The sequence below is a fragment of the Elephantulus edwardii genome, unplaced genomic scaffold, assembly GCF_000299155.1.
Source record: "Elephantulus edwardii isolate Elephantulus edwardi_28Jun2011 unplaced genomic scaffold, EleEdw1.0 scaffold00062, whole genome shotgun sequence".
In the NCBI taxonomy this organism is placed as follows: Eukaryota; Metazoa; Chordata; class Mammalia; order Macroscelidea; family Macroscelididae; genus Elephantulus; species Elephantulus edwardii.
In genome coordinates, this window is record NW_006399812.1 from 5315308 (window position 1) to 5328305 (window position 12998).

General features: G+C 36.9%; 1 protein-coding gene across 1 annotated transcript in view; it reads right to left on the reverse strand.

The window, feature by feature from the left end:
• The window catches only part of MED4 (mediator complex subunit 4), a 32507-nt gene that overhangs the window by 1230 nt on the left and 18279 nt on the right, over positions 1-12998 (reverse strand). The window contains exons 3-7 of the mRNA XM_006887863.1: positions 9081-9251; positions 6281-6338; positions 5084-5170; positions 3165-3296; positions 4-131 (exon numbers count right to left, since the gene is read on the reverse strand). Coding sequence (XP_006887925.1) covers positions 4-131; positions 3165-3296; positions 5084-5170; positions 6281-6338; positions 9081-9251 — 576 coding nt within the window. The remainder of the gene's footprint in view (positions 1-3; positions 132-3164; positions 3297-5083; positions 5171-6280; positions 6339-9080; positions 9252-12998) is intronic.

Here is a 12998-nt window from a genome sequence, read left to right on the forward strand (position 1 = left end):
AACCTCTACATCATCTTCGTTTTCCTTGTTATGCCCAGGAGGTTCCAACAGGAAGTCGTTACTGTGATTTGGTGGCAACATATTCATTGACATGTCACTGGACTGCCAGGGATACTGCGGAGCAAGGACATCTGGAGAAAACAAAAACACATGTAAGAACACTTCTCCTTGGATTATTTTGCTTCTTAATTACTCTTCCCTGTATGCAAATAATTTAAAAGTTTTTAAGGCTTGACATAAAAATATACACTTGGCCAAATAAAGATGACGTTTACTAATTAAAAGTGTAATGTTTTAGTAACTATGTACTTGGTTGTCTCAGTTTTTTTTTTAAAAAGTTCATAATTACATTTGATGTTCAAAATCAAGTATGTCATATTTTAACATGTACTATCTGCACATAAATATGTTGGTTGCTAGTCATGGTTGGTTGTTACATGGTGTCAAGTGTGATCCACAGCAACCCTATGAACCGTAGGACGGATTGGAACCCTGTCCTACCCTGTGCCATCCTCACACTTCCTAACACAGTAGAGCCTATTGCTGTCACTGTAATAAAATACAGCTTTCTCCCTTGCCAGCTGACAGTGTTAACTCTGTGAAAGAGAAGCTTTGTTGGGATGTGGGAAGAGTGCTTTCTGGGCTCCCGTGTACTGCTCCTACTTGCTCCGGCAGTGCTTGTTTACTGTGTAGAACATCAAGTGGTGCTTATTCCAACAGTTTCAGTGGCACCCTACTGGCCAATTTCCAGTTCCTTGAGTACTCTGGAGGATAGCTTCCAAGCAAGCGTCTCCCAAACCGCAGGGTGTGACTTCTTGCTTGCTTACCTTGGCCTGTGCCATTTCATCCAATTTCTCGGCCACACCTTCTCACTTAAGTCTGAATATCAGCTTTGGGATAGACTTATGAGGGAGCCTATTCTAAGCTGGACCCTTCCTTGGCAACTCTCTGCATTATTTTTTTACATATATACCAATCTTTATCTTGTAATAGTGACCAGTTAAGAATTCTTTCAATTTCCCATGTTCAGATTATTGGTGTAGGGTGTATCCTTAGTGGACTATGACTGGTATGGGATGCAGTAAAAGAGGTTGGTTTAACCAGTTAAGAATGTCTGCTTGATCATTACCGTCCTTTAAGATGTATGTAAATGGGACCACAATAACAGCAGCAACTCAAAAGATTAGAAAGATGTCAACCTGAGAGGGTAATGAGTTTATATCAGGATTTCAAACCTGTTTTTCCCAGCTCAGTCATAGCCAATGACACAAAACCAGAAGGGAAAAAAAAAGACAAGACCTGAATATGGAAAATGTGGGTAAACTGAGATAATAAACTGAATGGGAAAAAATTACAGGGTGAGATTCTGCTAGACGAATACTTTCTTAGACGCAAGAGCACTGCATAACCACCAGATCTTGGCTGGCCCTCTTGGACAGCGCTGTTTTGCTTAACAATGTATATGACACTGTGAACATGTATATGGCCTGTCAAAATCTTCTATGCATCAGGCTCATGAAAGGACTCCATTTGCTGCCTCTGTATCTCCATTCCAGGGCTCTGCCTGTGATATTCCTATTCTGCTTAGTCTTCCATTACCCTCAAAATTTAAAGTTGGGTGTGTTCTAATTTTGTGACATTGGCCATGACTGAATCAGTATGAACCACTCAAACTAGGATATGTCAAGAGTAGAAACTCAGAAAGGAGGGTGGGAATAGTTATACAACTTGAAAAATGAAATCAATGCCACTAAATGTTATTTGAAAAAACTACCATATTGGTGAATGTTTTGCTGTGTGTATTCTCAATGGTTAAAGTACATTATTTAGAAAAAAAAGGAGATAGTAAAGAGAAGAATTTTATGAACACTGTCAGTTTCTATTTTACACAGTAGTTTACAAAAACAATGTTTACAAAATACTTTTAAAAGACGTATTTTATATTAAGAAAAAAAATACAAAGAGTAATTTTTTTCACTTGCATGCTTTTCCATTTTCCAAATTTTCTATCAAATCAAAATGGTCACCTAAAAATGATGATGTACACGAAACTAATACAAAAAATGTTAGGAGGCCCGGTAGCATACTGAGTTAAGCACTGGGCTCCTATCTGAAAGGTCAGTAGTTTAAACCCACCAGTTATTCCAATGGGAGAAAGAGGACACTGTTGTCTCATAAAGGCAAGTCTGGGAAATCCTAGGGAATAGTGTTACTCTGTCCTATAGAGTCCTTATAAATTGGAACTGACTTGACAGCAGTGGGTATTTGGACTGTGGAAAAAATTTAGGAAGATTAAAGCTCAGAGTGAAATAAGGCTCACAAAAATGCTATCTTATATGGCTGTAAGACAGCTCTATCTGGAACAAGAAGTCCATTACAAAGGGAACTAGGGGAATAGAAGCAAGGAAAACGTGCATTAATCAATTAATTAATTAATCAATCCAACCTTTCTGTAAACTTATTAAAATACCACAATAAAAAAAATTTTTAAAAAACCTCTGGTGGCCTAGTGGTAAGGAGATGCAGTGCCAACTGAAGGCACAGAGTTCAAATCCATCAGCTGCTCTGTGAGATAAAAATGGGCAATCTCCACCAGGACAATTTACTGCCTCTGAAAATCCAATGCAGAGTCACTAAGGGTCAGTTCTGACTCCACAATACATAACAACAACATAAGAAGTCTATAAAAACCTACTTTATTTTGCTAATTTAGGGGCCATCCAGCCATGTGTTCATGTTACTTTAATTCTTTAAAAGGATGATCTATCTTTTCCTGCTTAAACAGTATGTTTGAGAATTTAAAAAAAAATGTCTGCAGCAATAAAAAAAAAAAGAGGTCCAAGCATTTATAAATAAAATACTTGAGAAAGATGGCATAATTAACAAAGGTAAGAATTCCTAACTTCCATCCAGAAGAGACCTTACAGAACAATCAGAGAATAGTATAAAGCAGTAGAAAGGCTAAAATAAACCAGTTCGTGCAGTGCCTGTATTTTAACAAGATCTCCAAGTAATTCTTATGCACACACACAGATTTGCTAAAATATAGATTCAGATCCACTGTATCAGAATCTACAACACAAGCCCTGGTCTAGGACTGGAAACTTGTTCACAGCATGTATCCCACCACTTTAATCGGTTTGAATACATGCTACTAACATTACCGGGCAATCGGCCTGCGGCCAGTGCATCCCCTGGTAAGTGCCCATTTACACCATTAGTGGAAGGATTATTCATTTGACCCAAGAGTCCACTTCTCATCTCTAAATCTGTTGGGTATGGTCTCCGTGGGTCCCCTAAAAAATAGAGAAAGCTTTTAATTCAATCACATACAAAACAAGGCTAATATAAGTTTGAAAGCTTATACATTTTCAATTTTAGAATATGAAGGACTTTTTATCATTACTGAGAACAGAGAATGTTAATTATAGAACATATGCATTCTTAGTGCTTCTCTGAATCCTCTTAATATACTATTCTTTCAACGAGAGTTATCATCATTTGACCCACTAGAGGGTCAGCTTGAGTCAGTCCTCACACAATGGCACAGAACATCATTTAAGGACTGACAGCTCTTCTATTTTCAGTCTCATGTTTATTTTGTGTTATTTCTGCGTCTGAGTAAGTTTCTCAAAGAAATTGTCATGTATGTTAATTTCAGAAGGTCTCTGTAATTGTTGGCTCTTAGTCTAAAGAACTCTCTTTAGGTCTTCTAATGCTGGTAAGGAATGTCCTAATTTTACTGTCATTATCTGAAGGACAGTTTTGTTGGTTTAAGATTGTTGGCTGACAATATTTTTCTTTCCAGATTTGTATATGCTTGACCTTGGTCTTCATGCCTACATTGGTTCTACTGAAAAATCACAGCTTAATCTTACTGGTTCTCTGTAGGTAATTTCATTTCCCCTAAGCTGCTTTCAGTATTCTTTGCCTTTAAACTTAGAAAATTTGATTGTTAGGTCTTGACTGTTTTTCTTTTGGAGTCTGTTCCTTTTTTGGATTCAGTTAGCTATTTGAATGCTTATTCTTCCTAAAGGTTGGGATACTTCTTTCCAGAAAAAATCTTCACAGATTGCCTCTATGATTTTTTCCCCTCATTCTGGAATTCAATTACACTTAATTCTTCTTGATATTGTTCTTTTCTTTCTTTTTTCCCCAAGTGTTCCTGAAACAGAAAAGCACTTAGAACTTTGTCCTCTATCTCATGAAATCTGTGCTCCATTTCTTCAATTCTCCTCTTTTGTCCTTCTAATATATTATTTCTGAAATTTGTTTTAATATTCAGATTTTCAATTTACTGATAATTGTGGTTCTAATTTTCCATTTATTTTTCTATTTGGTCCTGCAAACATTTAAATACAAATAAGGAAAAGAAACCATGCAGCTGTTCTGATTCTGCTAAGAATGCTGCAAGGAGCACAAGACAAAGATGTTTTTGAAAAATGCTTCCAGCACCTTTATTCCAGAAGTACACGATTAACTCAAAAGGGGAAACCTCTGTGGGCCTACAAAGACGTTGTATACAAAACTCACTTTTGCCTCATGTCAAGTAGAGCTACCTCAACAGGAGTTATAATACTGCTCAGTAAAACGCACTTGTCTTCTGCTAACAGAGAAGAATTTTGTTTTTTGCCATTATTACTATCTAATAGAAATGAGGGGAAAAAAATAAGGTCCTAGTGCCAATGGATTTTAGAAACCTAAGTTTATCCAGAACGAAGGCTGCATAGTGGAGTTGACTTGGGGGGAGGAATTGTATAACAATGAAAGAATTTTTCTTTTACTTTTCAAAGAGAAAAGTGAACTGGGTGGGAGCGGTGGGCAGGGAGAAAAGTGCAACAATGAATGAATGGAAATCCAAAGTCTCTGTAACCTTTAATTAATATTAATAATTAAAACAAACAAAAAAGAAACCCAAGTTTATAAACCCAAGGCTACCTTATCACTTATGGAAGAATAAAAATGTCAAAGTATATTGAGGTTTCAGAGGATACATTTAAATTCCCTATTTTTTTGTATGCAAAGTCTTCTCTAATAATAATCAAAATCACAAATATCTACTATAAAAGAGAATTATTTTTACCTGGAACCCAAGTCAGTGGGGCACACACAGCATTACTTGCACTAATCCTATGTGCATACTTAATGATTTCTTCAGAGGATATAGCACCTGAGAAAGTTAAACAGAGTATAACATTTTAATTTAGCAAATGTTCAAGTTTGTAAGTGCTTACATCATAGCACTTACATTCAACTTTACCTAAAATTAAGATACTAGCGTGATCGTGTTCAACCACCTCAACCACCAACAAACATTAAACAGTATTACTGCCCTGAAAACAAACGAATTCATGGGTTTAACATGGCTCTAAATAAAAAGATGGCCATAAATATAATTTCCCTTAGGTGATAAATTGAATTTTGTTTAAAATTGAATACATTTATCTGTATGATCTTCTGTTTTATATATAAATAAATAAATAAATAAATAAATAAATAAATACAGCTAGGATACAAACCAAGTATTAAAGTATTAATAATAGTTTTTATCTCTGAGAAATAAGAGTTCACTTTTCACTTTATCTATCAAGTGTAAGTGTGTAAAATTTTGAAGACTGAAAACAAAACAGAACCAAGGCCTTGATTTTAGATAGCTTAATTCCCACTTCTGGAACAAAAGAGTTCCACAGAAGTCTAGTTCGTCTCACAAAGGGACAGGAGCTATTTTGATTAAGTTAGTAATAAAAAAACAGGCAGCCAGGAAACAGAAAAATAAGGATGGTAAGTCTATGAATATTTATGGACAAGCAATCAAAATTTTAACTGTTAACGACTTTTACAGAAAGATCTAAAAAGCAGCTTTCTATAAACAGAAGCAGGATAACAATGCATGTTTGGCCTCACTCTTAACTGTGCACTAATCTCAAGGCCATTTATGTATCAGTTCAGAATGTTTTAAGTGTCTTCTACCTCTCCTACATTCCAAGATCCTAGGCAAAATCCACTTGCTCACAGCACATACTCTTCTTTTCTCAATTTTATATATCCATCAATTTATTAACAATTATTACACACTCATATACACAGCTACAAACGGCTTTCTATTTTAATTATTACTTGCAGTCTAGGAAGGGATGGAATACTTCTACCTCCCTAACAATGCTGAGCACTGTACGATGACAATGCCCATACTTTGTAATGAAGATTAAGGATTAACAGTAATACTCTGATTGGAAACCAAACAGATTTTTCAAGTACTTGGGCTTCTCATAGTACTAACCTTTTCTTGCTTTTTCTATTGATTTGAGCTTTTCTTTTGCTTGATAAACAGCTGTTGCCTAATTTAAACATTTTTTAAAAAGAAGGGGAAAAAAACACAGGATTTACTCTTAACTGTATCATACACAGTTGCTGGCCTTATTTAATGAGATTATTTATCACAAAAGAGCATGCAAAAGTAGAATTCCTACAATTTATAAGAAAAGCTCCAGAACACCACGGGACATTATTTCTATCACACTTGTAATTCAGTCTTCTATTTACAAATCAATTAATAGAAACCATTTAAAGTATAAAATTGTTTATCTACTCAGTTTTTTAAAACATCTTTTACCTTAACATGTAGGACAGCTACATTACATATTATTCTAAAATTATCCTATTTCTACATCTGGTTCAAGTTTGAGTCAATGGATGTGATTGTTGCTGGGTACCAGTGAGTCAACCACAAGTCACAGTGATTCTGTGAACGACGAATCTGAACCTTGCCCTATCCTGTGTCATCTTCACCATCTCCGATATACTCAAGCTCATTGTTACAGTCACTGTGTTGATGCATCTTGTTGAGGGTCTTCCTCTCTTTTGCTGGACTCCACCTTTCCAAGCATGATGTCCTTTTCCACGGACTGGCCCCTTCTTAAGTCCATACACAAAGTATCGGAAATGAAATTTCACCATAGTTGCCTCTAAAATATAATACCCCAAAATATTTTTAATCCCAGTTTAAAAAATAACTCCTGGACTACTATTAATTTACACACTATGCCTATCACTCCAGTATTGTCTTTCCTTCTACCAAGATACAAGAAAGGGTTAAAAAAGTAGTAAAGTCAGCACAGTACACCAATGTCCTCAAACATAAGATAGTTAAAGACTATGGATCCAGAGAGAGATAAATTTCATCTGTTTTTAGCATCCTTACAAAAGCTATGCATTTAAAGTTTTGGTACCCTTATCTATAAAATGAGCTGTTATTGTTAGGTCCTATCCAGTGGAGTACAACTCACAGCAACCCTATGAACAAAAAAAAATCTGAACCCTGTTCTATCCTCACACTTCCAGACACACAGGAGTCCATTGTAGTAGTCACTGTATCAATCTACCCGGTTGAGGGTCTTCCTCTCCTTCACCCTTCCCAGCATCATCTTCTTCTCCAAGCCCCTTCTAGTAATATGCCCTAAGTACGTGAGGTGAAACCTCATCACTCTTGCCTCCAACGAGCACTCCAGCTGCACCCTCTCCAAGACCTATCTGTTCTTTTGGTCATCCATACGATGTTCAGTGCCACATCACAGCTCAAAGTCTTCTGTGAAACAGCCACTTAGTTTGAATTGCCAACCTTAAAGGTAACAGCTCAATATTTAAACCTACTAGGTTAACAAGGTGTCTTTTTTTGTAGTTGTTTGTTATATGCCGTCGAGTTGCTTGTGACCCTATGTACAACAGCCCTAAACCCTGCTCTGTCCTGTGCCAATCTCACTGTCTCCAATACACCCACCCCAATTACCCCAGTCACTGAATCAATCCACCCTATAGAGGGTCTTCCCCTCCTGCACTGTCCCTCCACCCTCCCAAGCATGACATCCATCCCTCTCCAAGGACCAGTCCCTCCATGCAACATGTCCAAAAGTATGTCAGAGGAAGGCTTAGAATCCTTGCCTCCAAGGAGCAGCCTGGTTTAAGCCTCTCCAGGCTGAACCTGTTCGTTTTCTTAGCAGTCCATGGTACATTCGATACTCTTCTCCAGCAGAGGTAATTAACATACCCTGAAATGCTGAAGCTTCTAGTTATTCCCTTCAGAGTCCCTATCAACCCATTCTTGAAGTTCATCAGGGATAAGGATGCCAAAAGCATCTGGTCTTTATGTAAAACAAACTTAATTGTTCCTGCAATTTCACTGTGGTGTTGGAACATCTTAAAACTGTCAATCAATGTGCAATAGACAGTGAAACCAGTGATTCAACGAAAAGATTGTTGTTGCTGTTGTTGTGTACCATCAAGTCGGAATCGACCTAGAGCTGACCCTTTAGGAGTGTTCAGAGGCAATTAATCACATGGAAGGAGATTACCTATCCTTCTCCCACAGAGTGGCTGGTGGTCTCGAACCACGTGCCTTTGGAATTGCAGCACAACTTCTTGCTACTAGGCCACCAGAGTTTCCCATATGGCAGTGATTGATAAAAATAGGAGCAGAAGTATGGGAGATGGTATGTCTGACCATACAGTGATTTGTTTGATGTTATTTATAGGGACAGTTCCCCTTCATGAAGCAGGTAGAAGCCAGACTCAGCAATCACCATATACCAATTACCTCAGTGAGTGTTTTGTATAATAATGAGACAAATAACGATTAGTTAACTGCCTAGTCTAATAATAGCCAGTAACAAAATACAACCTTTCACATCTATCCAACTTTTACCTGTTTAGGATGGAAAAAAATTAATGCCAATCTGAACCAATATATTAATGTTAAATATTTCTACTGACTAAAAAGATCTTTAAAATTTATATTTTTAATAACAGAATCATGTATGAATCCAAAACGCAATATATTTCAATTATGAAAATATTATTCAAAAGTAATGCTTATAAAACAAACAAAAGTATTGCTTAGTTTCAGCAAGTCAAAACAAGAAAATTAAAGAAAAGGGATGATGCTCTTACATTAAGCTGACAGGCTTCCATTTTGATGAAAATCCCCAATGCCCCCATTTCAAAATATTAAAAATAGATTATTTTTCAGAAACAGACTAAAGAAGTCCCTTATTACCTAAAGAACTTACCAGTCTCTAACAACTCACCAGTATCTGTTCTGCCTCCTTTAGCTGCTTCTGTAATTGCTGAATATCACTGTCTCTCTTCTCGACTTCTTTTTCTAAAACTTGCATTTCAAGATGGACTTTCCCCTGATTAAGTGCTAATTTCATTAGTTCTTGAAATTCTCCATCTCTGTGAATTAACAACTCCAGGATCTGTCAAAAAATAGTTGATTAAAGTAGGCTAAGAATATTAAAAAGCTCTATTACAATGAGAAACCAATATTGTTTTATTGTTATGTGCCATCGAGTCGTTTGCGACTCATAGTGACACTATGTACAAGAGCCCTAAACGCCGTTCTATCCTGTGCCAACCTCGCTGTCTCAAACACATTCATTCCAACTCGATCCATCTCATCGAGGGTCTTCTTCTCCTGCGCCGTCCCTCAATCTCCCAAACATGATGTCCCTCTCCAAGGACCAGTCCCTCCTTGCAACATGCCTAAATAAAGTATGTCAGACGAAGCTTCAGAATCCTTGACTCCAGGGAACATTCTGGCTTCACCCTCTCCAGGACAAACCTGTTTGTTCTCAGAGCAGTCCATGGTATATTCAACACTCTTCTCCAGCACCACAACTCAAAAGGCATCAAGTCTCTTTCTATCATCCCTATTCACTGTCCAACTCTCCAATGCACTGCACGTAATTGCAAAGACTATAGTCTGGATCAGGCGCACCTTAGTCTCTACCTTGATGTCGATGCACTTCAGTATTCTTGAGAGGTCCCTCACAGCTGACTTTCCCAGCTGTCTCCTGACAGCTGTCTCCTGATTTCCTGGCTGCCGTTACCAAGAGTGTTGACTGTGGAGTCAAGTAAACTAAAACTGTTAACTATTTCAATCTCTTCACCATCCACCCTGATGCTGCCAATTGGCCCAGTGGTGAGAATCTTTGTTTTCTTGATATTGAGCTTCCATCCATATTGAAGAACTGCAGTCCTTGACCTTCTGCAGCAGGTGCTTCAGGTCCTCCTCAGTTTCAGCGAGTAGGGTTGTGTCATCTGCATAATGCAGGTTGTTGACGATTCTTCCACCAATCCTGATGCCACATTCCTCCTTGTACAGCCCAGCGTCTCTCACTAGTAAATACAATTCTAACATTTTCCACAATTATACCTAATACTTATTTAGAATAAAAATTCCCTTAAAACAAACCTATTCTGTTGAGTTGCCTCTAAGCAGGACTGCACAATAGGGTTCCCAAGGCTATATATAACCTTTATAGGAAACTCTCACATCTTTTTCTAACCATTGTGCAACCAGGATTCCTCTAACAATAGCATTTGTTTAAATAATTGTTTCTTGGTCTATGTACATGTTCTATTATTTGTGTGTGTGTGTACCATCAAATCGGATCTGACTGGCACAGGAGATGGCCCCTCCTTCTCCCGCAGAGCATCTGGTGGATTCAAACCGCTTATCTCTGGGATTGCAGTGCAGCTTCTTGCCACTAGGCCACCAGAGCACCCACATTTAAGTGTTAATTAAGCACAAAGTGATAAACGACTTATGCAGAACAATCATCACATAATAAATGTAACAGATAATGGCTAATGAATCTATTTCTGTTATTTATTAGGTCAGCTCATGTTTTGAAAAGAGGAATACTAAAGATCATGGCCTGCTGGCTCTCAGACTTTGAACCAAGGCAGAAAGAAACCAGAACCTTTTCTGTGTATATTCCCTGTATAAAAGTCCAAACCTGGATGGGTCTGAGGAAAGGAAATCATGGCGGCATGATTAAATAACCACAAAAGGACAGATGTAAGGGATAATAAAAGTTCAACTTGACTAGAATTAAAAATTAATACAGTTGAGATGGCATTCTTCCCTAAACTGACAAAGGTTTAGGGAAATTGGAATGGATTCAAATGCTACTGGTGAGAGTTAATACAGATTCTCTGGTAATCAAAACTCTACTAGAAATGTACACTTCTGAAATTGGGACCATGTAATCCTAAAAGCTCCTAGAAGTGTCAAAGCACTCAAGAAAAATCATTACATAAAAATACTATGATCCCTTGACATTAAAATGCTGGAAATAGAAACAAAAACAAACAAAAAGAAAGTCTACTGCAGAGCGGTGCTAACCTGAGGACAGAAGAAAAGGCAGTCATTTTCAAAGTACATTGTTCCATTTAAATCAGGATGGTTGGAAAAAAAGAAAATCCATCCAAGAGAAATTCTCAGCAGTTAATAAGAAATTAAAAAAAGAAACATTGATGGTAAAAGAGTCCAGTCAGAAAAAGAGGTTAGAAACACAGTGAAATGAAAAAACATCTAAAGCGTCTATCTTTTTAAGTGACAGGAAAAACAAGGCATACTAAGTTCAAATGGGTAAAGATTACTTCCAAGAAAAAAAATCCTGACAGCCTCTTTTTCAAAGATAAGCAGAAAATACTGGCAAGCTATGACAGAAAAGTATTAACGATTTTGGGTAAAACTCTTAAAGAAAATGAACATGTGCACCTATCATCTTAACTAACTGAAGAAAACATTGCTACAGTAGTGTGAAATGCTGGATGTTCCCCCACAAAACTGAAAAATATAACTGATGTGCCCACTCTACTGAAAATGGAAAAGGCACAATACAGAATGAACAAAGTCTGGCATTACTGCAGAAAAAAGTAGATAAAATAGAAAGACTACAGAGTTAATGACAAAATATTCAGAGCCTACAGAACAAAAGTCATGTTCTGAGAGCTGAGGGGGAAGAAGTGGAAATAGGTGTTTCATGTGGGTAACAGTAGGGCACTCAATCCTCCAGAACATTCTCAGGACAGTCTCAAAGAACCCATACATCAGAAAGAAACTTTGCTGCTGATTCCAAACTAGAATGCTCTTTTAAACGATCTGCGGATTCTTCATAATTAATCCAAGATTAAGAAAATGTTATCTTTCATTGACGAAGCCTTTAACAAAACTAGATTACTTCTTAAAATGTTTCTACGAAGTTATTTTGCTTTACATTACTTTAGTATTTATCAAAGTGTAAAACTCTTTTCCTACAGTGATTTTACAGAGACAGTGGCTTCTCAGGTAATTATTATTCCCTAATAAATAAATGTACTTTTGTCACGGGTGTAGTCACCTACTACACCTATCATGAAAACCTAGTGTCATCCTGGGAATTATTTTCAACAGCTGCCAAGTTACCTTTGCATTTTCATATCTCCAGTTGTTTCATAGAATTGTAAGGTAAGAACAGCCACAGTCTGAATATAGTTATTGTTGGCCAACACAGATAACATGTGATGCTTTTCACTAAACATGGAAAATGTTACCTAGTGCGTAAGGACTAAAGCTGTTCTAATGATTTTGTGTTTGTTCATTTGAATCCTTAAGAAATCCCCAAATGTCTTTTTCTCTCTTACCTAATTCCCTAGTCTTTTCATAGAGTAGTTAAAAGTTTGCGTCATGTCTTTAACATTTTCCCCTTTGGTTGTGATACTGAAGAACAAGAAGTATTTTCACTGACATTTTGTTTTAGGAAATTATTAAAAAAAACAAACCTAAGCATATTCATATTGTGTAGTGACTCCTTAAAACAAATTTCTTTAAAATTCACTATGGTTATTACAAGTTTGCATAAGTGAAGAGTTGATCACTTAAGTATATAAAAAAATCAGTTCTAATCTACTATACATTATGCTGTCTGGGCTACTCACATCTGTTTATCAAGTAAAATAACTACAGTTTTTAAAAAAGTATACTACAAGGACATTTCCCCCAGAGTTTGGTGATGGATATCATTTTAGATACACTGTTGTTGTTGTTATGTGCGTCTAGTCACTTGCGACTCATAGCAACCCTATGTACAACACCCTAAACCCTGCTCTATCCTGTGCCAATCTCACTGCCTCTGACACATCCATCCCGATTACCCCAGTCACTGAATCAATCC